At 43.7% G+C, this 26886-nt stretch overlaps 1 protein-coding gene across 4 annotated transcripts in view; it reads left to right on the top strand.

The window, feature by feature from the left end:
- Positions 1 to 26886, top strand: part of RBPMS2 (RNA binding protein, mRNA processing factor 2) — a 536932-nt gene that overhangs the window by 66539 nt on the left and 443507 nt on the right. For all 4 annotated transcript variants that reach the window (XM_044077820.1, XM_044077818.1, XM_044077819.1 and 1 more), the window contains exon 2: positions 22046 to 22123. In XM_044077820.1, coding sequence (XP_043933755.1) covers positions 22046 to 22123 — 78 coding nt within the window. The remainder of the gene's footprint in view (positions 1 to 22045; positions 22124 to 26886) is intronic.

The raw sequence follows: 26886 nt of genomic DNA, 5'->3' as shown, positions 1-26886 counted from the left end.
GGAATTATTATGGTGGGTAGAGGCCTGCCACCAAAACGAGGGACTGCCATTCACACTACCCCCAGCTGCCCAAACCCTAACTACAGATGCAGCAGACTATGCTTGGGGGGCCTCACCTGGCAGGGAAGTGCATTCAGGGCAAATGGAACCCAAATCAAATGCACCTATATATCAATCAAAAATAAATGTTAGCTGTACAGAATGCTCAGACCGCCTTCAAGGACTACATTCTTACAGGACAACTAATGGTAAAGACTTGACAACACCATGGTTGTGGTACATAAACAAGCAGGGGGGTACACATTTTTACCTCCTCTGCAGACTAGCCATGGTATTGTGGAACACAGCCTTGAACTGCCAAGTACACCTACAAGCTCAATTCCTGCCAGGAAAATTGAATACACCGTTAGACGGACTAGGCAAAAATCTCATGGACCCACACGAGTGGAAACTGGAACCATGAATTTTCAACATGTTGACAAGCAAATGGGGGAGCCCAGACATAGATCTATTTGCCTCCCCCCAGAACTACCAGTTGGACAAGTTTTGCACAAGGACTCCCCACAAGCCTGGAAGGTGGATGCTCTGTCCTTCAGCTGGAAACAACAATCAGTCTATGCCTTTTCCCCCTCTGATCTCCAAACTTCCGCTAAAAGTCACAGGACAAACCATGAATGATTTTGATTGCTCCAGACTGGCCACACCAACACTGGTACCCACTCCTGCGCAGTGTCATATCTCCATGGCACCTGCCTCAGACCCCTTCCTTGCTGTCTCAGCAGAACCAAATTCTGCACCCTCAGCTTCCAACATTGAACCTTGCAGCCTGGCTAATCACTTAAGTTCACCCTAGTCTCTCAGCAAACCTGTGATGGATATCTTTTGAGGTGAGAAGGCCTAGTACTAGAAAATCTTGTGCAGACAAATTGAAGATTCTGTGCATAGAGCCAATCTTTAGGGATGAGCACAGCAGCGCCCATTTTACCTCGGATTTTGCAATACTTAACTGATATGCTTCACAAGGGCCTGTCTTTTTCCTCTCTCAAAATCCACGCTTCAGCTGTTTCAGCTCACTAACACAGAACCACCCCTCTTCTCTCATCCCCCTGCTCAAGCAATATCTGAGGGGCAAAGAACTTGAGATCACCCAAGAGAGCTCCTACCCCTGCCTGGGACCTTAACTTTTTTTTGGAGAAGCTCACTCTACCTCCTTTCTGCTACTGCAGACTTAAAAGTTCTTTCTTGGAAAACTGCCTTCCTTTTAGCAATCACTTCAGCTAGAAGGACATCTGAATTGCAGGCCCTTATGGCAGTGGAGCCTTTCATCTTTCATGCAGACAGGTTATCTCTGAGGACCAATCCATCCATGCCCAAGGAGGTTTCCAATGTGGCTCTTAATCAGTCCCATTCATTTACCAACCTTCTTTCCCAAGCCACAGAACAAAGGGGAACGAATTCTGCATTCCTTGGATGTGCACAGACAACTTAGATTCTACTTGGGCAGGACTAAATCTCGAAGAAAATCTGAACAATTGTTGGTAGCATTTGCTGCAGGGGCAGAGGGGAAGGCTATTTCAAAACCATTTCTAAATGTATAAGCCATTGCATTCATTTCTGCTATAAGCACCATGGAAAGCCTATCCCCCAGGGGATCAGATCTCACTCCACCAGGGCTGCATCTACTTCTGCAGCCTTTCTCAGAGGTGTTCCTACCAGGGATATTCTAGAAGCTGCTACCTGGAGCTCTGTACATACTTTCAGCAAGCATCATTTACCAATTTTCTCTAAACCCAGAGCTGGCTTTGCCACAGTCTTGCAGGGCCTTCTAGCTGGCCCTAATGCTGTATAAACTCCTCCCAACCATAGCTTTGGGAATCTACACAAATGTAATGACTGCAACAGTGAAACACTAAACATAGTACAGTTGTGTACACTTGCCATAAAAGTAGATGCTAGAGTGCATTCACTGTTGCAGTCCTGGTTACCCTTCCTCCAGCCCCCTAATTTTCTGTGGCTATACCTCTACTTTTACTATAAATGCCTTTTTGGTGCATTTGCTTTTGTTTGGAGGTATATTTTTGTGTGTAACTTTATTTGCTCCCCATTAGGGGTGCACCTGACATCTGGGGCATGAAAAACTGATGCAATGGTGTTGGATGGAAGGGCAGGGAAGATTGTTACGTTTCAGGTCTTCAGAGTTCCCGGAGAGTGACAAACTCCCAAGTTAGGACCAGCAAGATTAAACCGGGACATTTCCACGTCCCAAAGACTGTCTGGGATTCCAAAACTGGGACTGTCCTGAAAAAAATGGTACTGTTGGTCACTTTGACCAAAATGCTTGTCTATACCTTTTTATAGGACAAAAGTACAAGTTAGGGTTTAGGTGAAACATTAAGAGCCATTCATCTTCCTAGCCTTCTGGGATCTACCAACTTGGGACCTCTGGCCCCATCCTACCATGCCTAACCACCCTCATTAAGTTTCCTCAGCATTTTCCCTCCTCACTAATCTATTGTACAGAGGAGACTGGATGTGTTTTTTCAAACTTCAGGATAAATTGCTAAAATACCCAGAAGGCTTCTTGCCATTAACTTGGCTCCCAATTCCTGACTTTATTGGGTGTCCAAATGCATGTCAGTAGGTGGCAGCTTCTCTGACTCTTGTATGAATGACTGCTGCTAGTGCTGCGCACCAAGGACAGTGACTGGGATCTTGCTGTGGTTCATATAGTTGGGGGGGTTCAGTCTAGGGATATCCAACTGTCATAGGGCATCTTGCTCATAGAAGCTATGGTCCTTACCATAATTGGAAGTGTTTTCTATTTCCCAGTAGAATAAAGCATGCTGTCTGACTTTATTTCAGAGGCCTTCATATTCTAGGGATCATAATAGCCATAGTGTTTGTAGCTCATCTATACAGGAGGGTCTTGCAATGAGCTTTGATCTTCAGAGGAGCCAGTTTCCAGTGTTGCCAGTCTGCTTTGGTGACTTCAGTTGGACATTTCATGGAAGCTCCTTGCTTGCACCTTCACCTTTGGCCACATTCCCAACAGTTGCTTGTACCTTGGGGGGGATTTCAGCAACATCAACAGAACAGTTTGGAGGGAGAGCTATATTTAAGAGGATGCTACTGCTGTGGAACAGACTCCCCTTCCACACGAGTTTATCCCTGTCCATTTTCAAGTGCAACTCAGATCGATGAATGGGGAAACAGGAAATTTACCCTAGGACTGCCCCCAGTACTAATGAACAGATGCAGCTCCTAAATGCTTTATCCCATGTTCCCTCATCCAGGGTAATCCCAGTATTCTCATTAGGGCTAATATAGTTCTTGACCATGGGATAGGTAAGCTCAGTCTAAAACCAAATGATATAGATCATTTTGCGCACACATGGAAATTAGGCTAACTATGAACCAAAATTCACTTGCACCAACAATCTGTTGGCGATTTTCAGATGGGTCTTCCAATCCTTTCTCAATTTTTAAAAGGGGGGTGTATATAGGACTGCTAAAAAAGGGTGCCACCTTGCAACTTGCTCTGGAGAAGTTAACTCTGTCCTTTTGTAACTACAGCTAGTTTAAAATTTCAAACATGGAAGACTGCCCTACTGGTAGATCAGACTTCTAGACTGGTATCAATTGCAAACTTTTATTCAGACTGTTTTTACTTGGCGAGTCTCAATCATTTTATTCCTAAATTTCTCTGAATTTACACACACCTTTTTCTGTCCTGATCTTAGAAACCTGTGAGGGGGGATTCTTCATTGCCTGGATATTGTCCAAATACATAAGTTATGAAGGGGCAGCTAATCTAGCCATGGTACTGTCCCTTTAAAGTTGAAATGCATTCTAGAGGAGTGGCCACTTCAGAGGCTTTCTGTAAAGTAGATTCTAGAAGCCTCTTTGTTTCTGTGTTCCAACATTCAAACCAAGCTGGATAGTATTGCCAGAGCATGATTTTAGAGCTGCACTTAAGGGAATCCAGGACTCTGGTCCCTAACATGCCATATTGTCCAGAGCTTTGGCAGTCATCACGTATTGTAATGGCTACTGCAAAAGGGATGTAATGAACATACTAAGGTTGTGTAGTGTACTTGCCATAACAGTAAATGTTTGTATAGGTCACTGTAACGTTCAAATAGATCACTGACAGCTTTATGGTAAGACCTATACCATTGTACTTTTGTTTTTGAATAGTATAAATGAGCAATTTTCAGCCTCCTTAAAGTTGCTGTTTCCACAGTGGATGCTGTCTGCAGTGCTTAAAATATTAAAAGCAGTTTCCTGAGCATGAAAGTGTTGGCAGTCTAAAACTGCTGATGGCTCAAATGAAATGCCACTAGAATAGAATTGTTTGCTTGTGTAAGACTGGGAGTTCAGTAGGAAAATGTTTGAAAATCATCTAAAGATCTCCCAACATTTTATAGATGGTGTTATAACTGCTTTCATCCTCTGCACAGTTGAGTTTGGAACCATCTTTGTAAGCAGTTAAAGGTAGAAATCCACTTTGTGGAAAAGGACAACTTCCGCCAGAGTACTCTTATCTGGACTTGCATGCAAACTTGGACAAAACAAGCACCCAGCATGTCTTAACTTTAGGAGCAAAGCTAAAAAGGTTGCAGAGGCTTCACATGTCACTTGGGAGAACATGTACACTTCCACAGAGGCACCCCAGCCAAGAACAGAACTGTAATCCATGGAAGCAATGCTTCCACCTTGATCAGAGGTGCATGTGAATTCTAATTCTACATGGCTGTAGATTTTGGTTGTGAGTAGTTGATGGGGGCTGTTACTGTGGTTGATTAAACTGATTCAATGTCAAAAGAGATTTCACGCAATCACTTTGTATAGTACTTGAAATTATTCAGCTTCCAAGCACAAGTGTTCTGAACTGTTCCAAGAAATGGATGGCAAGAGTGAGCCTAACTACCCCTTGTCATGCCTTCTGCAGTTAACGGAGCAGTTCTGGCTTTTGTTTACTTCATAAGTGATTGCGACCACAGCCAGCTTTTATCTATACTGACTTCCCGCTACTGTTACCTTTAAGTACAGTATCATAGCTGACCCCTTTTAAGAGGATGAAGCTTTTCAAGATTTATCAAAGCCAGTACTAGTCCTGGTTGGGGAAGATTTTGTTTGAATTGTAATGTGCATTAACTGGCCTTAAATTTTCAGGTTAATGAAATATTGCTAATTAGTTTCATCTTGTGAATAAGTCATGCTCTTAACTGAATGAAATTTTAACATCAGTTTTGAATACTGAAAGACATTTTATTTGCAGATTAACGTGGATGAATAGACTCTTGGACCATGCTTTAATGTCTGACTCCTTGCAGGGTTTCTTAAATGTGGAATTTAATCTTTTATTGTAAGCTTGGCTTTGTGTGATTTCAACTTAAGATCATTTTTAATTTGTGCTTTGGTCTGGTAGATATTGATAAGCATCTTCATGATGCCCTCCATGAACAGCAGCCTGTTTAGAGATGACCCTTATCACTAAATGGCCAGACATGGGCACTACTAAATCATGGGGTTTGTGTCTAAGCAGTGGTAGGAGCTCCATAATGCATTGCATGATATTGAATTTAGATTTATGGATTGGACGGTATTTACAGAGCTGTGCATTCCTGGTGCTAATTCTTGGAACAAGATTGCTTGGGACTGAACAGCTGCTGCTGGGCTGGTGTGCTTAAAGGATCAGTAAGACATAAGGCTATTTTTGTGTGGAGGCTTCCTAAGGATTGCGACCACTCATTGTTGATATGGTCTGGTAACCATTTTCCAGAGCCTGTCCCAGTTTAACAGGCTTCTGTGAGGGTTGCTTAGAAGCCTGTTGTATCTGTCCAAATCCTGGGGGTAGGGTGAACTTAAAGGTACCAGAAAGATCATACTGAGATGTGGTAATTGTATAATCTAGTCAAGTTCTGCAAAAGGACTTGACTGGGAGTTCTTCCTTTAAGTCTCCACAAAAATTACCAGTTCCACTGTGATCTAGTATAATTCATCCAATTCAATTGTGAAATGGTGTACCTAATGTGAATGTAGTTATCAGGAAATACAGGGTCTTGCACTTAAAATTTGTACACCTCTGCTTGCAGTATTGCATTTTGTAAGAAAATGCTGTAAAAAAAATTGTGCTGCATATTTTAAATCCCTTAGATTTTCATAAATTGCTTTGTGAAGCAGGTAAATACAAGGTGGTGAATTGGTTGCAACCAAGGTGTTCATGGATTCTTTAGACTTTACATCTTGTAAATAAATGCATATTCTTTAGAGTAATTTTAAATCCTTATCAAGCTAAAGAAATTTAAATTGGGCTTTAAGCGCTCTTGGTTCAGAAGCGGCTTGAATCAATCCTGCAGTAACTTGCTCCATTAGTAGTGACGCTTTGAGTTACTATTTTTTTTTTATTCTGGTGCAATCTTAATGTATATTGCCACACTTGTCAAGCTCCCCAGTTTGTCCCACCCCCCACTGCACGAGTCCCCTTCCCGCATAAAACATTGACCATATTTTTGCTAGGCCAAAGTAACACTTCTGCTTTACCTTTCAACTGCATCCTAAAAATCATGAAAAAAGTTTGCTACGCACTGCTGCTATTTGATACAAAACTTTGTGTTATCAGACATTTACAGAACTTACTGCATTTTCCTTCTAGGCTGTATACTGCTCTGTATTGTTTAGATATGCAGACAAACTTGTACCATGGATGCATGGTCACATATCCTTTAGTTTTATCCCAAATTAGTGACATATGAAGTGTACCTGGTATGGGCTTCTGACCAACTTTGCCTTTTGATGTATTGGAAACTTTAGAAACCTTTTCTGAGCTTAACTTGAAATTGACCCATTCTTGTCTGGAATGTCACCCCATCGTTCTGGACTGCTTGCTGCTTGAGGATAGCCATAAATTAAGTGAAAGCTTAATGTAAAGTCTAAACCCTTGATTACATGCACCCAGAACTCCTCTGGGTCTTTTTAAAATCCTATTGAGGTCAGAGTATGACCATAATCTTAACTCATTGTAGTGCTGGCTGTACTATGTGGATATGTGTTCAAGTATAATGGTGCTGATCTCGTTTTGTTTTAAAAACTGGCAAACTGGAACCCACAAGTGTACATATTTCAACTGCCTTTTTTTTTTCCATTGTCACTCTTTGAATGAATTGTGCCTCTTCACTGGCATCCTTTCCTGTGGACATTTCCTACTGTCTGCAGTGTTCACTTTTATCAGTTTTCCGCTCAAAAGAGTGGTCTGCTCAACTCTCCCACCCCAGCTATCTAGTAGATTTCCATTCAATGCTGTTTAGTCTAATGAGCTCATGGCACAGGTGCCACTATTCATAGTTGAATGTCAACTTCTGCATACTTCTCAAAAAGGCTTGCTACATTTTGTAAGTCTAACTCCCATTTTGTAATCTCAAAGTTGGGGTGGGTTCAGCCACTGGTGCAGTTTTTGTGGACCTAAGCATAGACTTATGTTTCTTCAGAACTTGTTATAGGTAGTGCTGCTCTTTTAGAACAGCTAAATGGAAATTCACAAGGCTGAACCAATTGTCATAATACTGCAGTTTATAGTTCTCTGACCCCAGTAAATTTTTATATCCAGAAACACTGAGATGCTATGATCACTTCCCAGTATATACCCAGACCACAGTCAGACCCATTGTCCATAAACTCAAATTTCACTCCAAACGCATCCATCTTCTCTGAAAGCCTTCAAATGAGTTTATTCTGAAAACTCTTCAATTGGATGAAGCCACCCATAAATTCAATAGAGTATTCCTAAAAACACTAAATGGTTGTGACCCATTAAGACATGAGTAAAATAATCATGCTCCTTGGCTTGTATCGGGGAAGAAAAACTGTTGTAATGGAGTGAAGGACTGGCTCATGTCAAGACTTATGGCCACTGAGCCTTTCTATGAAATGTATACATTTGTGGTTCACAGTTGCAGTCCTTCTGAAACATTAAGCTTGCTGTGATCTCCAGGACAATGTCTACCTTCAGCCTCCATTTGGGAGTATCTTTCATGAGGGTTCATTTACCCAGTAGGATAAACATGGGACTTTCTATGAAATGTATACATTTGTGGTTCACAGTTGCAGTCCTTCTGAAACATTAAGCTTGCTGTGATTACCAGGACAATGTCTACCTTCAGCCTCCATTTGGGAGTATCTTTCATGAGGGTTCATTTACCCAGTAGGATAAACATGGGACTATCCTGAAGGTTACTGGTGACAATACATTTTGTATGGGCTGCCTCACTATTCCTAGTGTCTTGATGGGTTCCTAGATGCTGAGGACTATTCATAATGGGGACCGGGTTAATGTAGCCTGGGTTTAGGGTAACCAACTCTTGCCAATCTAAGAGGTGAATGGTAAAACTATGCTGGTCTGTCCCAGTAAGTATGTAACTCTTCATTCTGGAGTACATCTGAGTATTGCCTCCAATGTGCAGTACATTATTTCTGGATTTCTTGTGTACAGTAGGGGTGTGGGGCATGGGTTAATTCCCTGCAGTCTTCAGTCACACTGAGTAGCAGTGTTGAAATACTTTCTGTTCAGGAGCCATTTATATGAAATTGCTACCCTGGCAGTCTTTTCTAATCCTTGTTTAAGGAAATTTATCATTTTATTTAACATTTATTTACCAGGAAAGTCCAACTTGTAACAAAACCAATTTTCAAGTGGTGGCCCAGGGAGAAATGCTCCAGATGTATGTTCTTTGTAACATGGGAGGAAACCCACACGAGCACAGGGAGGACATGCAGACTCCGCACAGAAGGCACCCTAGCTGAGAATCGAACCGGAGAACCTCTTGCTGTGAGGCGACAATGCAACCACTGCACTGTTGGTTATGTTAACCCAGTGGATCTCCTCCCTTGGCACTGCAAGTAGTTATGAATACATTTTACTACCTGAATCATGGTTTCAGTTAACTGTCTTGTAAGAATTCAATGAAACTAAGATTTGAACTCCCTGGCCTAATGGAGATGGTAGCCTTGCCCGAAAGTGATTATAGCATTTTTTGCCAAGTCTGTACACCAGTGAAATACTAAAGATACATTTGCAAAATGCAGTTGAGCAAAACAAGTTTTCATTCCAGATGTGTAATCTTTTGTCAAGTGCTGTTGAGTTGACTCAGTGGTGCCATATGAATAATTTCTCATTTCATCTCACATTAGAATGGGATGGGTTGGATCCAGCACTGTAATTTAAGCTATCTATGGCATTGCAACTGTTTGACCTTCAACCTTGTCAAACCAGTATCTTAATCTACAGGATATTCATTCAAAACTTGCGAAGATGAATGTTGTAGACTAGAGCAGTTAAAGTACCTCTTGATTTAGAACTTCTCAATGTTGGGTTTGCTGTGGAAAATTCATGCTGTTTTCCATTCATGATATTGCAAAAGAAAATGTACTTTCAGTATGTTATGATGGGGTACTTAGTCACATTGCTATTACTGCATTCCCGTCTACTACTGGTATGCATCTCTGTAAAGATGTGGATGTATGAATAATCACTGAGATGGACTATTTGTGCAAGAGTTGCTTAACATTTATACAATTGAAATGTGCTATAAGGATGTTAATTCTTAGCTCAGCTTTGCAACCTACATGTTCTACCAAGAACAAATTAATGTAGGAAATTTTAATGGGGTTTAAATTTCCCCTTCCCCACAAGCTGAAATTGTTCTCAAATGGGACATTTCTCAATGCAGGGGAGCATAGGCATGGCAAGAAGTGTGTATTGGCGTTGTCAAATGTAAGGCGATGCCAGATTTTCACTAAAAACTGCCTCAGAATATTCTTTCCTGTCAGTTTATAGCCCAATTTTATCCCAGTATTTGATCTAAACTGAATTATGTTAAGTTGTCCATCTCGCCTTCATTCTTGCTGGATGGGTTCGGAGCTGACCTCTGCTCCGACTCTGCCACTCTAAAAGCTCGAGAGTTGGTTCCACCGGCTCGAGGCTCCCCTTGTATCCCACAATGCTAGGCGGTATTACCTCAGCTCATTTGCTGCTACAGCGATCGAGGTGTATGGTTTCTACCGGCTTCAGGTCAGTTATTATAGATTAATCTATAGTGTATTTAAACCCCCTTAATTTAGTCTGTTATAGTTATTTCCCTTAACTTAGTGGATTTTGACCCTTTCCTCCCTGTTTATCCACCCTTTTTTCCACAAGAACTTATTAGTTCTTCCCTCAGGCCTTCGGGCCCTTCATCCCCTTAGTGGAGTGTATGTGTTTTTTTTTTTTTTTAGGGATCTAAAAAAGAACTAATCTCCCTGTTTTTTTTAGTTAACCTTGTGAAGTGTAATTGGTGTGTTTGTGTGTGGTTACACTTAATGTCTAAAGAGTCAAAGGTCTCAGGCTTCAAGAAGTGTGACTCGTGCTGTCAAAATGTCTGACAGACGGTCACACTTCTTGTGTATACTGCCTGGGACCTTTACACCTGCAGGACTCTTGTGCTGTATGCCATGGCTTCAGCCCTAGAGTCCTGCAGGAAAGAAATAACAAACTCATTTTAAGAGGTTTGCTTAAGCCTGAGGGTTCCCCTACTGCTACTTCGGGCAAACCCTCTAAGGCTTCTAGGTCCTCGACTCCAGCTTCTGAGTTGAGGCCTAAGGCTTCGAAACCTACTGCTACATCGGCTCCGGCTGGAGCCGATGAGTCTCAGACTGCAGCTTCTGTGGTTCCCTCGGCTCCGGCTGGAGCCGAGGCATTGGAAATTCCTGTGTCTGCTCCGATCAGACCATCGGAGCCGACATCTAGAAAGAGGTTTAGGTCACCGTCCCTTGGCTCCATTCATTCGGCTCCAGCGTCTCCCTTGCTGTCTGAACGGAGCCATAGATCTCACTCCTCTAGGTCATCGAGGCTTTCGGATAATGACCTTCAGAGGGTAGTGAGTCGACAAGTCCGAGGCACTGGTCAAATGCTTCAGAGCCCGACTCATCAGTCGATGCTTGACCCTATCCCTCAATGTTCCTCCTCCGACTCCTTTGAGCTCGGAGCCGGGGCGTTTCGGAACAGAGACTGTGGTAGCATCGGAGCCGATACAATTGTCTTCGGTTCCATCGTCGGCTCCGATTTCTTCCTTTGAAGAATCTTGGTGCCAGACTTCCCTCGTCGGCTCCGGGGGGTGAGTGGCATCGGACCCTTGTCCGACCCTGCTCTCCCTCTCGGTGCTTCGGCGCTGGTGAGTTTGGCTTCGACATCGGCCTCGGAGCCATCACTGTCGGTGCCGAGGGGGGTTCTCAGCTTTTCTGAGCGGGGACCTCTGGCTCTGCCTGACAGGGGTGCGTTCGAGGTCATGCGGAGTGTGTTGGAACCTGGTTCAACTCCACAGTCTGCTCCGTCCGCCCCTCCCTCTTCAGTGCCTCAGGTTGTCTACTCACTTCCTCATCCCAGACCGCAGAGATCCAGCTCCTCAAGAATCCCCTGTGGGGATCTCATCCTCTTCCGAGGCCTCTCCTGAATTGGCAGGGGAGCCCCCTAGGAAGAGAAAGTGTAAGAGGAAGCACATAGACTCACCTGAGTCTGTCACCTCTGACACAGATTTAGAGGATTCCGAGGGTTCCCCCCGTTCCCCTTCTGAAGATGTCTCCTTTGCAGACATTCTAGAGATCCTGAAACAGAGGGGAAATTGGCCAGCCCTTAACCCTTCGAAGGATGAATCTGTGTATCTTGAGACGTTTGGCTCTCGCCCTTCCACCTCCTGGGTGTCCCCTCCCCCTTTGACCCCCTCATGCAGGTGGTAGCAAAAAAGGCTTGGACGGCTCCTGACTGTGGACTCCACCCCCAGGAGACCTTCAAAGTTTATCACAGCACCAGCAGATAAGCAATTTCTGACCAAGGGAGTTTCTGTGGATGCTATGGTGGTAGCTGCTGCCACTAAGAAGGAACTAGCTGATCCTTCGGTGCCTGTCCATCCTCCTAACAAGGAATCTAGGTCTATGGACAGGTACGGGAAGTGGATGCTTTCGTCAGCGACCTTTGCTATGCGTTCGCTGAACTACCTATGCCATTTCACTCTTCAAAGAGATTTGATCAAGGAAGCGAGTGACATGTTGAAGGATCCTACAGCTGCGGGTTTTCAGGACAAGATGAACGCTCAGCTGGCTACCCTAAATTCTATAGCCAACTCCTCCATGCGCCTCCTTTCGTATGCGGCTGATGGAGCGAGCAGAGCCGCAGGGACAGGTGTTGCCTTACGCCGGCATGCCTGGATGCGGCTATGCAATTTTGCGGACCCCTTTAGAACGTCTTTCACTAATTCCCCGTTTGATGGATCATCTCTCTTTGGTCCTCAAGTGAAAAACCTTGACTAGGTGCGAGATGGATGGCAAAACTCTTTCTGCTGTCTGAGTCCGTTTTTCTACTCCTCCTAGGCCTTATCCCAAAGGCCAGAAAAGTGGGAAAATGTGGTTCCGCAAACAGTCTCAAGGGACTTTGCCTGACGCACAGTCAGTTCCCCTCCAGAGGCAGAGGGGGGAACAATAATGGTAGACGTTGCCCTAGAGGCAGGGGGGGGGTCCGCAGAACCAGGGCAATCGAGAAACTTTTTCCGATAAGCCCTTCCAGCATCCCTGAGGTGTTGCCCAACTGTCCACCTTCGGAGGCAGTCGGGGGAAGATTGTCACTGTACCCAGAAGCCTGGCGATCCCTAACTAAAGACAAGTGGGTACAGTCCATTTCCGAAGGCTATTCCATTCCGTTCTTTCGTATTCCAAATCGATCAAAAAAATCCCTTCCAGATGTTCCACCCGCTCAAAGGGATCAAGCAGCGTTGGAAATATCAAAGTTGCTTGCAAAAAGAGCCATTCAGCCAGTGCCAGCAGACCAGCAAGGATCCGGAATCTACTCCAAATTCTTTTTGGTTCCAAAGAAAACAGGGGACTGGAGACCCATTTTGGATCTCAGTATCTTGAACAAGTCGGTCAAGAAAACAAGATTTCGGATGGTCACGCTACAATCCATCCTACCCCTTTTGGGAAAGGAAAACGATGTGCTCTATAGACCTCCAGGATGCGTACTATCATATAAAAATGAACAGACGCTCCAGCAGATTTCTCCGCTTCCAGCTGGGAACCAGTCACTTTCAATTCAGAGCCCTGCCCTTTGGTCTCACCACTGCCCCCCGGGTGTTTACCAAATGCATGGCAGTGGTAGCTTCTCACCTGAGACTTCAAGGATTCCAGGTGTTTCCATATTTGGACGACTGGCTCCTCACAGCTCCTACCAAGCATCTTCTAATGGCCAGAGACTACACCTTTCGCATTTGTCAAAAGTTAGGCATCTCAATAAATTGCAAAAAGCCTGTTTTGTCGCCTTGTCGTACTATTACCTTCATAGGTGCAAATCTAGACAGTCAACATGTCTGCGAGACTAACAGACCAAAGAATAACAGACATACGCAAACTGGTCTCCCTTCCCTTCCACAGCAACAGTCAAAGCCAGATTAGTTCTGAAAGTACTGGGGATTATGGCGGCTGCTATCCCTCTACTTCTATTAGCCAGATTCCATATGAGAATCCTTCAATGGATGCTCTTCACACAATGGTCGTACCAGCAACTTCCGATGTCCCACACCATTATGATTACGCAAGCATGCAAGAATCATCTTCTTTGGTGGATTTCTTCCCCTCAGCTCTTCCTGGGAAGACCCTTTGTTCTTTCCCCTACGGTTGCTACTCTGACAACGGACGCCTCCCTGATCGGGTGGGGGGGGCATTATCAGGGCAGAACAGTCCAGGGCATATGGCAACCAGACGAATGCCACTTGCATATAAATGTTCTAGAGATGAGAGCAGTGCTTTTAGCATTGCAAGCCCTTCAACACTCTTCCCTTGGGAACGATGGCAATCCAGACGGGCAATATGTCTGTAGTGTGGTATATCAACAAACAAGGCGGAACCAGGTCCTATCCCCTATGTCGAGAAGCACTCAGACTGTGGCAATGGGCGATTTCTTCTCGGTGGTTTCTGATAGCAACGCACATCCCCGGGAAGTCCAATCTAATCGCGGACAAGTTGAGCAGAGCTATACTCATGCCTCACGAGTGGTCTCTGAAAGATTCTATTCTGGAGAAAATTTTTCTCAAGTGGGGTCAGCCTTGCTGCGACCTTTTTGCTACTCCCCAAAACAGCAAGTGCAGAGATTTCACCCTATTCCCGTTACCAGGCCAGCCCAGCAGAGACGCTCTAGTCCAAGTTTGGCCCCGGGGACTTCTGTATGCATTTCCTCCCTTCCCACTAATCTCTCAAGTGATACAGAAAGCTATCGCTCAGAAGGCCTCATTGATCCTCATTGCTCCTTTCTGGCCTCGACAGGTTTGGTTCCCCTTTCTACATCAATTTGTTGGAGCAACCTTGGCATCTGGACCTAGTTCCAGATCTTTTGATCCATCAATCGGGTCAGTTACATCGCTCCCTCCCCTCTCTGAACCTCACTGCTTGGTTCCTCCAATTCCAACCTTAGCCAGGCTTCCTCAAATATCTCACTCTGTTCGAGATATTTTGATAGCTTCCCATAAATCTTCCACTCGGAAGATTTATCTTAGTAAGTGGAAACGTTTTGCCTATTGGGCTCAAGGAAGGGACATAGATCCTTTCACTGCTTCCATCCAAATAGTCCTTGATTTTCTAGCTGAACTCTTCCATGCAGGTTCATCTTCTAGTCTTAAAGTTCAATTTGCAGCTATTTCTAACTTTCATGTGGGCATCTCAGATTCTGCCATCATGTCTCACAAGCTTTGCAAAGCTTTTGTGAAGGGAGTTTTTCTTCTCAGACCTATAAGAAATCCTCCTTGGGACCTTAATTTAGTTCTCACATCTTTGATTCTTCCCCCTTTCGAACCTGCAGCTTCCTGTTCATTGAAATTGCTATCCTGGAAGACTCTTTCTGGTAGCCATTACTTGGGTCTCAGAACTTCATGCACTCGGCAGTCGACCACCGTATCTATTGTTTCATAAAGACAGGGTGTCCTTACGAACCAATCCATCCTTTTTACCTAAAGTAGCCTCTGCGTCTAACCTAAATCAAAGCATTGACCTCCCTGTCTTTTTTCCTAACTTTTCTAACCAGTCTGAACAAAAATTGCATTGGCTAGATGTTCATCGTCAGTTAAGGTATTATTTGGATAGAACCAAACAGATCAGAAAAACTGACCAGTTGTTTGTCTCTTATGCAGAAGGCAGAAAGGGACTTTCAGTTTTGAAGGAATCACTCTCCAGATGGCTAACATCTCTGATTTCCTTTGCTTATGAAATTAGACACCAAAAGCTGCCTAACAAACCTAAGGCCCACTCCACCAGAGCTTTGGCTACTTCTATAGCCTTCCAAGACAGGCTGCCTATTGACACCATTTGTGCAGAGGCTACTTGGGCTACTCCTCACACTTTCATTTCTCATAAGTTTGATTTAGCTTCTAGACATAGAGCTAACTTTGGTTCCACTGTTCTCAAGAGTCTGTTCCGATAGGCCACCCGGGACAAGGTGCTTAGGGACGCAGTCCCATCCAGCAAGAATGAAGGCGAGATGGACAACTTAACATATAGAAGTTATGTTCTTACCATAACGTTCCATGTTAGTTGTCTTCTCACCGCCTTTCTTGCGTCCCACCCTCCTTCCCCCTAGCCTGGACAGACCTAGAGGAGTTTGATTGTGACCTTTTTCTACCACCTCTATTGTATATAGGTATATGCTATTCTGTGCATATATTCCTTCATCAAGATGTTCTTCATACCACATTGCTGCAGTCCTAACACTTGGGTAGTCCGCTGTCCCAGTCGGCCCGAATACCAAAGTATATGGCTGACGTCGGTCAAGGCGCATTAGTCTGACGTCAGGGTACAAATGCGCATGACCGACGTCATATCCTCAGTCTTTTTTGCCGCATGGTCCGATGCAGAAGCAGTTTTGCAAGTGCAGGTTGGCGTTCTGAGATTTTCCGAAGTCGGAGTTTCAGACCGAATCCAAGTTGGCTAAGTACCCCGTTGGGGATTATTTTGTTTTTTTCTTGCCTCAGTATTTTACCGGATGTCAGAAAAAGTGAATAACTGTATTTCTTGTGGGAAACAGATACCTCATAGGGATTACCATACCTTGTGTATACCTTGCTTAGGGCCTGAGCACGACGTTGTTGGCTGTCGCTCTTGTGCTAGATTTAACAAACGCACTATAAAGAGAAGATTAGATTGTGCCAGGTTAGTTTTTGGGAAGCGGTGTAATTATAAAATGCTGTCGGATGCTCCGACGCCCGCTTCGTCAAAAAAGCGCAAGGACAAAACAGCAAAGCCTAGGCTGGAAGAACCGTCCGTCCCGGACGTCGGTTCTTTAGAGGGCTCGGTGGAGCCAGGGGTTCAGCCAGAAATTTCTTTGGAATCCCAGGGAGAGACTTTATTACTGCAAGATGTGACCTCTCAGGAGGTAGGCCAGGCGGAAGGGGCTTCTCAGGTAGCTGTTCTTCCCTCCCTTCCTAAGGTGGTTAGGCCCTCCCTGCTGTTTCCAAGGCTTCTCCCAGGGGCAGGCCAGGTTTTGTTTCAGGAGTTACCCCTAGTTCTTCAGGGTCTGTACCTAAGAAGCATATGCTTAAGATGGCAGAAGATTTGATTACAATGATTAGAGGTTCTATGCCCCCTCCTGATAAGAGGCCTAGGGTGGAACCTGAGCTTGGGAGTTTTGAGCAGTGTTCGGATGCTTCTGAGTCTTCGGCTGAAGACTTGCAGGAGTATTCCCCTTACTCTGATTCTGATGTAGATGATTCTACTCCTTCTGCTTCTCCTCCTGAGGATTTTTCATTTTCAGAGACTCTTCATTCCATGAGGGAGCATTTTAAATGGGAAGGTCAGGATTTCTCTGATTCCAGGAAAAGGCTTAGGGAATTTGTTTCTACCCCAGCATAGGCCTTTAGCTATTCCTCTTGTTCTAGATGTGGAGGATGTTTTTGCAGAGGCTTCTCTGAACCCTGACTCTTTGCCTCCTGCTCCAGTTAAACCGGATAGATATTATAGGGTGCCTGAAGCTCATAAGTATCTTTTTAAGAGTCCTAGGGCAGACCCAGAAACTGTTTCACAGGGGCCTAAAGGTGTTAAGGCTTCTGTTGTTAAAAATCCTGTTCCTCCAGATAAAGAGGCTAGGGCTTTGGATAGATGGGGAAAGAAAGTGTATACTTCTTCCACTTTGGCCATGAGAGCTTTGAATTGCCAGTTTCACATGTTGAAATACCAAAATTATCTCCTTTCACAATTAGTCTAAGGTAGATGCTTTGGCGGAAGGTATTGAGTGTAAAGAGTTGCAGGATTTAGTTCATGTTTCTGAACAGGTGGGTAAGCATTCTTTGCAATGTGGTTTTGATGCTGTGCAGGCCTCTTCGAGGGTGGCTGCCACTGGTTTGGTTCTTCGCAGGCACGCCTGGTTGAGGGATCAGAATTTAGCTGAGCATGTGAAAACAAGGATTTTAGATGCTCCTTTACAATCTGATGTGTTTGGTTCGCGTGTGGAAGCAGTTCTAAAGAAAATGGAAGACAAGGCTAAGTCTATGCAGACTGTTAAAGATTTTTTGCAGGTTCAGCCTCCAAGTTTAGTAGAAATTGGCCTACCAAGGGGTGGACATATCCTGCTTATGATTCCCAGTCTAGGGGTAGGTCTAGACGTGGTAGAGGCAGAGCTCAAGGTTCTTTTAGGCCTAGAACAGGAGTTCACCTGCTCAGTCTTCTGGTGAGGGCAGGGGTCAGTCCTTTCGTAAACAGACACAATGACCTGCCTTTTCAGCTGCCAGAATCTTCTCGTCTGGCAGCACCTTTGGGAGGAAGGTTGGCACTTTTCAAAGAAAACTGGAGTTTAATTAGCCAAGACAGATGGGTATTGGATATCATTCACCACGGTTACAGGTTTTATTTCCATACCTTGCCTCCTTTCAAAGGCATGCCAGACATTCCTCCTCAACAAAGGAAAGAGGCTCACAAGCAAATTTCTCTGTTGCTCCAAATAGGGGCCATTCAGCCGGTTCCTGTGCCAGAAAGGGGCCTAGGATTTTATTCTCGCCTGTTCCTAGTACCAAAAAAGGGGAACACTTGGAGACCAATTTTGGATCTGTCTATCCTCAACACTTATCTGGACATTCCCAAGTTCAAAATGTTGACGTTACAACAGCTTTTACCTCTGCTGGGCAAAGATCACTGGATGGTAACTTTGGATCTCAAGGAAGCTTACCTTCATGTTCCTATCAGACTAATTTGCAGGAAATATCTGCATTTTCGAGCTGGGAATTCTCATGATCAGTTCTCTGCATTGCCCTTTGGCTTATCTACTGCGCCCAGAGTATTCACAAAGGTTCTGGCTCCAGTGATAGCTTTCTTCAGGCTAAAAGGAATACAAATCTATCCTTATTTGGACGATTGCCTGATTCTGGCTCAAGGAAGGGACGTGCTTCTTCAGCATTTGGAATATGTGATAGCAGTGCTAAGATGCCTAGGGTATTCTGTGAACGAAATAAAGTCCAGTCTAGTACCCTCTCAAGACATGTGCTTTCTGGGTGTGAGACTGAATACAGCAACCCAGATGGCCTTTTCAACCCCGGACAAACAAAAGAATCTTTCTCTTTACTTCCATCAACTATCTCATCAGTCCGGGCTGACTGCAAGGACAGTCCTTCAAGCCTTAGGGTTCATGGCATCTTGTATTCTGGTACTTCCAATGCCAAACTGCATATGAGGAAGCTACAATGGTATCTCAAAAATGTATGGACACAGCACTGCCAGGATTTGGACACTGTCATTCAAATAATACCTTTCATTCAAAAGGAATTTTTGTGGTGGGCTCAGGAATGTCACCTAAACAAGGGACTCTCTGTGACCCGGCCAGAGGAGAGTCAGATTCTAACGACAGATGCCTCAGACACAGCTTGGGGAGCTCATCTGAATGGAAAGTGGATACAAGACAAGTGGCCTGCCAGACTGCAGCATCTACATATCAACATGAAGGAGATGTTAGCAGTCCAGTTTGCATTACTGGCTTTCAAGGATTTACTTCTTCCAGGGCAGGTGTTGATTCTAACAGACAACACAACTGTCATGTGGTAAATCAACAAACAAGGGGAAACACATTCTTATCCTCTATGCAGGCAAGCAATGATTTTATGGGAGACTGCGTTAAGCTTGCAGCTGAATCTTCAAGCAAGTTCTGCCAGGAGCACAGAACTCCTTAGCAGATGTCTTAAGCAGGCAAATCATGGATCCCCACGAGTGGAAACTGGATCTTCATGTATTTCAGACATTGACAGTGTCATGGGGAACTCCAGACATAGATCTGTTCGCTTCTCCACTAAACCACCAGCTGCCAAAGTTTTGCACGAAAAGGTTTCATCACACAGCCTGGAAAGTGGATGCTCTTTCTTTCAGTTGGAAAAATCTTCATGTGTATGCCTTTCCATCTCTGCCTCTCCTCCCAAAGGTACTTCTAAAGGTCAGACAAGACAAGCCAAGGATGATTTTAATAGCTCCAGATTGGCCTCTGCAGCACTGGTACCCATTGCTGAGGAGTCTGGTAAGGAAGCCTCCATGGCCCTTACCTTTGATTCCACACCTATTGTCTCAGAAGGACGGGCATCTGCTCAATGTCAAGCTTCACTCTCCATCTAACAGCTTGGCATATTCTGTTTTGAACCATAGCAGGTCTCAGCTTCCTCAACATGTTTTGAATGTGATTATGGAAGCCAGAAGACCTAGTACAAGGAAAGTGTACGCAGGAAAATGGAAGAGATTTTTATTTTGGTGTGCAGCAAAGGATTTGGATGTTTCTGAGCCAAATTTGAGTGTGGCTCTTCAATATCTTACTGAGTTATTGGACAAAGGTTTGTCTTTCTCTTCCATTAAGATTCATGCTGCAGCAATTTCAGCTCACTATGATTGTGACCCACCATTGTTTTCTCATCCTTTGTTCAAGCAATTTCTTAGAGGGCAAAGAATATAAGACCCCCGTGAGCTCCTACTCCTGCTTGGGACCTCAATTTTGTGTTGGAGAAACTCACTTTACAACCTTTTGAGCCTGCAGCTACTGCTGAATTGAAATATTTGTCATGGAAGACTGCTTTTTTGTTAGCCATTACATCTGCAAGAAGGGTGTCTGAATTGCAGGCCCTTATGGCAGTTGAGCCTTTCCTGATTTTTCATAAGGATAGGGTATCTTTACGGACTAATCCTTCCTTTATGCCTAAAGTGGTTTCTAGTGTGGCTTTAAACCAAACTATTCATTTGCCTACCTTTTATGCAGATCCCCAAAATAAGGGGAAAAGATTTTGCACACTTTAGATGTACACAGGCAGTTGCGTTATTATTTAAGCAGGACTAAGGATTTTAGGCAGTCTCAGCAGTTGTTTGTTTCTTTTGCTTTGAGTTCTCAGGGCAAGCCTGTGTCAAAACAAACTATTTCTAAGTGGATTGGGTTTTGCATTGCATTTTGTTATTCCCATCATGGCAAGGAGATTCCAGCTGGGATTAGGCCTCATTCCACTAGGGCTACTGCCACTTCAACAGCATTTCTAAGGGGTGGCAACTAAGGATATTTTGGAGGCAGCTACTTGGAGTTCAGTGCATACTTTCTCTAAGCATTACCACCTTCCTCTCTACTCTAAATCTAGGGCTGGTTTTGCCACGGCTATTTTGCAGGGCATGTTGTCAGCTCCTGCTTCCTTATGATTTGCCAGCCTCCCTTACCTCTGCTTTGGGATTCTACCCAAGTGTTAGGACTGCAGCAATGTGGTATGAAGAACATAGTACAGTTTTGTACCTACCATAAATGTAGATGTTCGAAGATCCACATTGCTGCAGTCCAATCCTCCCTCCTTCCCTCTGTGTTTAGGGGTGGTTGTGTGGGTGAGGTTATACTCTTGTAAATTTGTATATATTGTATATATATTTGGTGCAGGAGTGTGTGGTGTTTTTGGTTTTAGCCTTATCTTTTTAGGGTCTTCTGACATCTGGGGCAAGAAAAGACTGAGGATATGACGTCGGTCATGCGCATTTGTATCCTGACGTCAGACTAATGCGCCTTGACCGACGTCAGCCATATACTTTGGTATTCGGGCCGACTGGGACAGCGGACTACCCAAGTGTTAGGACTGCAGCAATGTGGATCTTCGAACATCTACATTTATGGTAGGTACAAAACTGTACTTTTTCAGGTCACTTTCTTCCCTTCCTTTTATAGAGGTGGGTTTTTTTCCCTTTTCCAGTGGTTCTGGAGTTGCTTTTGGCTGGGCATAGCTTACAAATGAGATCTGAGGTAGTACCGCCTAGCATTGTGGGATATAAGGGGAGCCTCGAGCCGGTGGAACCAACTCTCGAGCTTTTAGAGTGGCTGAGTCGGAGCAGAGGTCGGCTCCGAACCCATCCAGCAAGAAAGAAGGCGAGAAGAAGACAACTAACATGGAACGTTATGGTAAGAACATAACTTCTATTTCTTGACAGTACTCTCCTTCCTACACAGTTTAATGTGGATGTTCCAGCTATCTGAGAAGCTTGTCTGGAACTATAATTCTTGTACTGTGCAGAACTAGAGTGCTAATACTGCGGACTTTCCACATTTCTGGTTATGGCAAGAGGAAACTTTTGTGAGCTTTATTTCAGCTGTATGGCACTACCAAAAACTAAGCTTGTTTCTATTCTACTTTCTTGGTAAGTTTTTCTACTTTAAGGATATTTGTTTTAGGCAACTTAAATTTGTCAGTTACCATGGTTGGCAGTCTTATTCACTGCTGTATTACAATGTAATTGGATGTGCATTACATTCTGAAAGTGGTACTCCTACGTATTGGTTACAAAACAATTTTTCAGAACTCTGGGAAATTAAGGTTTCTCATTTTCCCACTGTTAGGACTCCTGTCCAAACTGTCATTGTTCAGCATTGGCATTGTACCAAGTAAATTCTTGCTTCATTTACAATCGCTGAGTAAAGCCTGCAGTGCTAGTCTAGGGGTTTTAGTATAGTGAATGTGTAACTGGCTGACGGTTGTAATTTTTATGGCTTTTTTCATAGGTGCGAACACTGTTTGTCAGTGGTCTTCCTGTGGATATCAAACCTAGAGAACTCTACTTACTTTTCCGGCCATTCAAGGTAAGTGTTCACTGGATGAAAGTTCTTCTGATCTTCAGTTTTGCATTTGGTAAGATTCAGCATATGGCTTTTGAGACTAGGGCTTGTACAGTTAACTACTGAACACTGTAACTATACATATTTTTTTTTAGGAATTTTAATTCCTCTTTGGTTATACATGTAGTCCTATTGGCAAACTTTTAAACTCTAGATATTTTTGCTTTCCCTGCTTCCTTACCAAACTATTGTCAAGAGTAGAATGGAAAGAACTCTTATGAACTTTGGGACTACAGTTGATAATGTCTACACACAGCTTTTCTTTGCTACTCTACTCCAAATTTGGACAGTGCTATTTAAAATCATTTTGCAAGCCTATTGGCAAATAGGTTGCTAATCCCAACATCAGAAGCTCTTCACTGTGTACACACCAGATGACATTGAGCAGAAGAGCCATAGGATATGAGCACTTATCTTTGACTTGTTTGTAGTGCGTTCGTTGACAAGTAATGCTTTTGAGTCTGGTTGGCTTGTCAGTCTGGATAAGCTTTAGCAGATTTTGCTATGTAGTATCTGGGGAAAGATGCCTAATGAGCTGCTGCATAGGTCAGTTCTTAAATTCTGCATGTAATGTATACAATTGTCATGCCTCTCTAAATGTAGCGGTATGACGTTATTTCTGTTCGGCATTAAGATATCAACCACGGTCTCCCCTGTAATGGCTAGCTGCTTGTGCAAAATTTGAGGACTACATCTCTGCACGAGTTTCTGCAAGACTATTCTAAAGTCTCGAGGTAGTCTTTGCTTACGGGGATTGATGGGATTTTATACTGATTTTGAAGTCAAAGAAATTTGATAAACCTGTCCAGTTTTCTAGAGGGTTAACTGGGTAGGGTAAACTGAGATCCTTAAGTCTTCAACTTCAAAACCAACTTTCTGCTTTCAGGTGTCTGCCCATTTAAAGCATCTCTTGCAGGGAAATTCACCCCCTTGAAGTGATTTCCTTTAACATCCTATGAGATTATGCAGATTACTACTGCTTGGAGTATCTGTGATGCTCTTCCAACGTTCTGATGAGCATTTTTCTGCTTACTGGTTTGGGTCTTTCACTATGTTCCAGAACAGCATTCTCAGACTGCTAGCATCTCTAATTCCTTGCAAGGGAATGGATTCTTAACTAATGCAAATTAAAAGGGAGGGGTTGTATTTTAATTGAGGTTGTCTATTAAATGCAGTTCAAAACTCTAGCTTCACTTTTCTATTTCACACTCCCAATAGTCCTCTTTAGTTTAATATAATTTTATTTACACTTATTTACTGGGAAATCCTGACTGGACGCAGGTCCTTTTTCAGTGGATGCCCAGGGAGAAAAGGTCCTTTTTCAGCATTTGCCCAGGGAGAAAAGGTCCTTTTTCAGCATTTGCCCAAGGAGAAAAGCATGTACATGATACAAAGTTGCAGCAATAGTAAACATTACAGGTTGTTGGCTTTAATACAATAGCATATTGATTATCAGCAGTGTATACAGTAAATGTTGCAAGTTAAGATGGTTTCTTTTAGTTTATAATGGTAAAGTCAGACAAGATTTTAAAGTATGTAAAGACAACTAGCTAATTCTGAATGTGGTTAGTAGTTAGTAGTGGCAGTAGTATAGTTGGGTTAGAGTCTAGTTGGGGGGGGGGGTAAGGTTGGGGGTGTTCTGGATTAGAACAAGGACCAAGCCAGTGCAAAGTTAAGTGGAATTTGAGTGCAGTCTTAAAGGCTGCTGGAAGTTAGAGTAGTGTATAGAGGCTGGAAGATTGTTCCAAAGTTTAGATATGGTAAATGAAAATATGGCTTCTGCTGAGTGTTTGGGTTTGATAACAGTGAGTTGATTTTTGTTGCTTGCTCTTAAGGGCCTAGTGGAGTGATAGGGTTGGAGAAGGGGTTTGAAGGGATGTTATGGGGGTGGTTAAGTTTGAGCGAGGGTGAGTTGATTGGAGTTGTGGGAGTTCTAGCCAGTTAATTCTTTAAGGGAGATACAGTGATGGCTGTGGTAGGAAGTTTCGTTGGCAAATTTAGCAATTTTGTTGTAACAAGCATCCAGCTTGTGTAGGTCTGTCTGTCTAAGGTTGTAAGTATGGGGAGATGCATAGAGTAGGGTGGAGATTAGCTGGGAATTGGCTATGGAGGTTCTAGCCACCTTGGTTAGGAATTGGCAGCTTCGATATAATGCACCGTTTGTTGTGAACGTTTGAGAGATATGTGGGTGTCAAATCTAAGTTTTTCCACACAGTGTTCTAATGGAGAGATGATGGTATTGTCTTTGAGAATGTTGAAGTGGGGGATGTTTTGGGTGGCTTTGGAAGGTTGTAACAGGAGAAGTTTTGTCTTGGGTTGAGTAGGAGCTGAGCATTGGATAGCCAGCTTTCTACAAAAGACTGATTCCTGTGTGATTTGTTGTAGTTCTGGTAGAGTGGGGGCAGAGAAGATGAGTCATCTGCATACTGTATGAGATGCTTGTGTGGTGGCAGTATGTAGGCCATTAGTGAAAAGTGAGAATAGAAGGGGGCCAAGGATAGACTCTTGGGGAACTAAGTAACTGGGCAGTGAGGTGATGGTTATCTTCCCAGATTACTGATTGCTGGTGTCTGTGTAGATAGCTGTGGAACCAGTTGCAGGCTGATTGTGAGAAGGAGAGGTTGGGGAGACTAGAGTAGTAGCTCATGAGATACCACATCAGAGGCCATTGAGAGATCTAGAAATACAGCAGTAAAGAGGCCATTGTTTTTGTGAAAGTATAGTGTTGGTGAAGGAGAGCAGAGGTAGTGCTATGATATGGCCTGAAACCATGTTTGGTTTTGGAGAGGAGATTAACTAGGAGGTAGTTGGAGACCTGGGTCATCTTTGAGAGAGGTGAGAGGATAGCAATGGGGTGGTAATTGGAAAGGTCGGTGGAGGGGGTGCCTTTGTGGAGGGGAATGTGGGATATTTCCATATCGAGGGAACCTAGCTTTCTGTTATGGAACTGTTGATTAGAATTGAAATTGGGTAGCTAGTGGTAGCTAGTGTATTGGCTGCAGTTTTCAAGTATACAGAGGGGAGGTTGTTTGCTGCAAGTTTGGGTTTGTTTTGACAATAGTCTATGTTGGAGGTAGGTACTGAGTGAAGAAAAGGAGTGGGGGGTTTAGGGTTAGGAGTTGGGCCTGCTGTAGGGAAGTGTTTAGAGATGTTAGAGATGTTATAGTTTCAGTGAAGTGTTTGAAGGATTCAGCAATACTGCTGGAGGGAAGGGGCAATGGACGGCTGGGGGGGTATCAACCTTCCCTGGGTGGAGGATAGTGTTAATAGTGGACCAGAATTGGTTAGGGTTGTGAAAGTTTAGGGTGGATTTATAGTAGAGGAGTTTGTCTAATTTTTTTGTTTTTTGGCTTTATTGTGCAGTTCAAGGAATGATTGCCTGTTTTTTTAGTCAGCAGTGCTCCCAGGCCTTATCTCTGGATTTCATTAGGGTTCTGGTGGTCTTTTGTAACTATGGGGAATGCCTGGATCTGACTTTGGCATTTCTTACAGGAGCATGAGTGTTTAGGATGGAGAGGAAGGCACTGTTGAAGTGGACAGCCTCATTTAGGTTGAGGTATTTTAGTGGTGACCAGTTTCTTGCAGAGAGGAGATGGGGTTGAAGTTGGACTTGTTGCGTATTTGCCTGTGGATAATGGGCTTGAGACTGTGTGGTGCCGAATTTGGAAAGTGGGGGAGTGGTCACCAAGACTCAGGTAAGCAGCCTGCTAGGCAAGAGTGAGGGGCTTTGACTAGGATCCATTCAAGTAAGGTATGATTGGTAGGGTTTTTTGTTTCGGGTAGGGGATTGGATGAGCTGAGTGAATCCATGGAGATTAAGGTAAATGGGAGATTACAGGATAGCCAGTTGTTGATAGTCGCCAAGAATGATTTGTTTCCTGTGGTAGAGTATTTTGGGGTAGAGTATTCAGACTCATTTCTTTAATGTGCAATTTGAGGCACAGTATGCATTTTGAGGATTCTGGTATAAAATGCTTGAGCGACTTAGTACCTGTAGGAAAATGAGCCTTGTAAAGGTGTACTACAAATTGCATATGTACAAGAAAACCATAGTAAGGGAGAATCTTAAGACTAGAAAAACTGAGAAATTGGGTATATGGCATCATATGTGAAGTTGAACAGGATGTTTAATCAATTAGAAGCAGATACCACTGCACTGTAAGTTGGAGGGCATGGTTTCCGCTTGTCTCAATCTTGGGTGGTATGGAGGAAGAAGGGTGAGCTATGGAACCTTTTTAAAGATTCAACTGCAGAAGCATGTTGAAATGAGTCAGAAGTGTGCTGGTTGAGTCACTATTGAAAATGCAGATAGTAACCAGTGTAATGGGGACAAATTCCTGTAGACAAAACATGCATTGTTGAGTGTTACTTGGAAGTAATGTGACTTGTAAAATTACTTTACTAGGGATCTGTGAATTGTAGATGAAGGTTTTTGGTGTACTGCAATTGTAAGGGCAGATTTTGGAGGCTTATGAGTTACTAAGCCATATCTAGCCAACAATAGCAGGAAAGTCTGTGTGCAGTTGATGTATGATAGTGGGAGTGGATGTACATAAAAGGTATGAAGCTCATAGTAGTAGTCTCCTTCAATGAACTCTTCAGGTAAGGGAAAGGGGTACAATGGATAGAGTTGTGTAGGGAATGGCTGAAAAATGCATAAAGCAGGAGTTTCTTTTGGGGATAGTACTCCTACTGGAATGTGAAGGGGAAAGCCTGGTGTCATTCAA

This window comes from Protopterus annectens, chromosome 7.part0, assembly GCF_019279795.1.
Source record: "Protopterus annectens isolate FY-2018-M chromosome 7.part0, PAN1.0, whole genome shotgun sequence".
Classification (NCBI taxonomy): domain Eukaryota; kingdom Metazoa; phylum Chordata; order Ceratodontiformes; family Protopteridae; genus Protopterus; species Protopterus annectens.
Note: the sequence above shows the minus strand (reverse complement) of the source record. Positions and strands in the feature narration are given on the sequence as shown.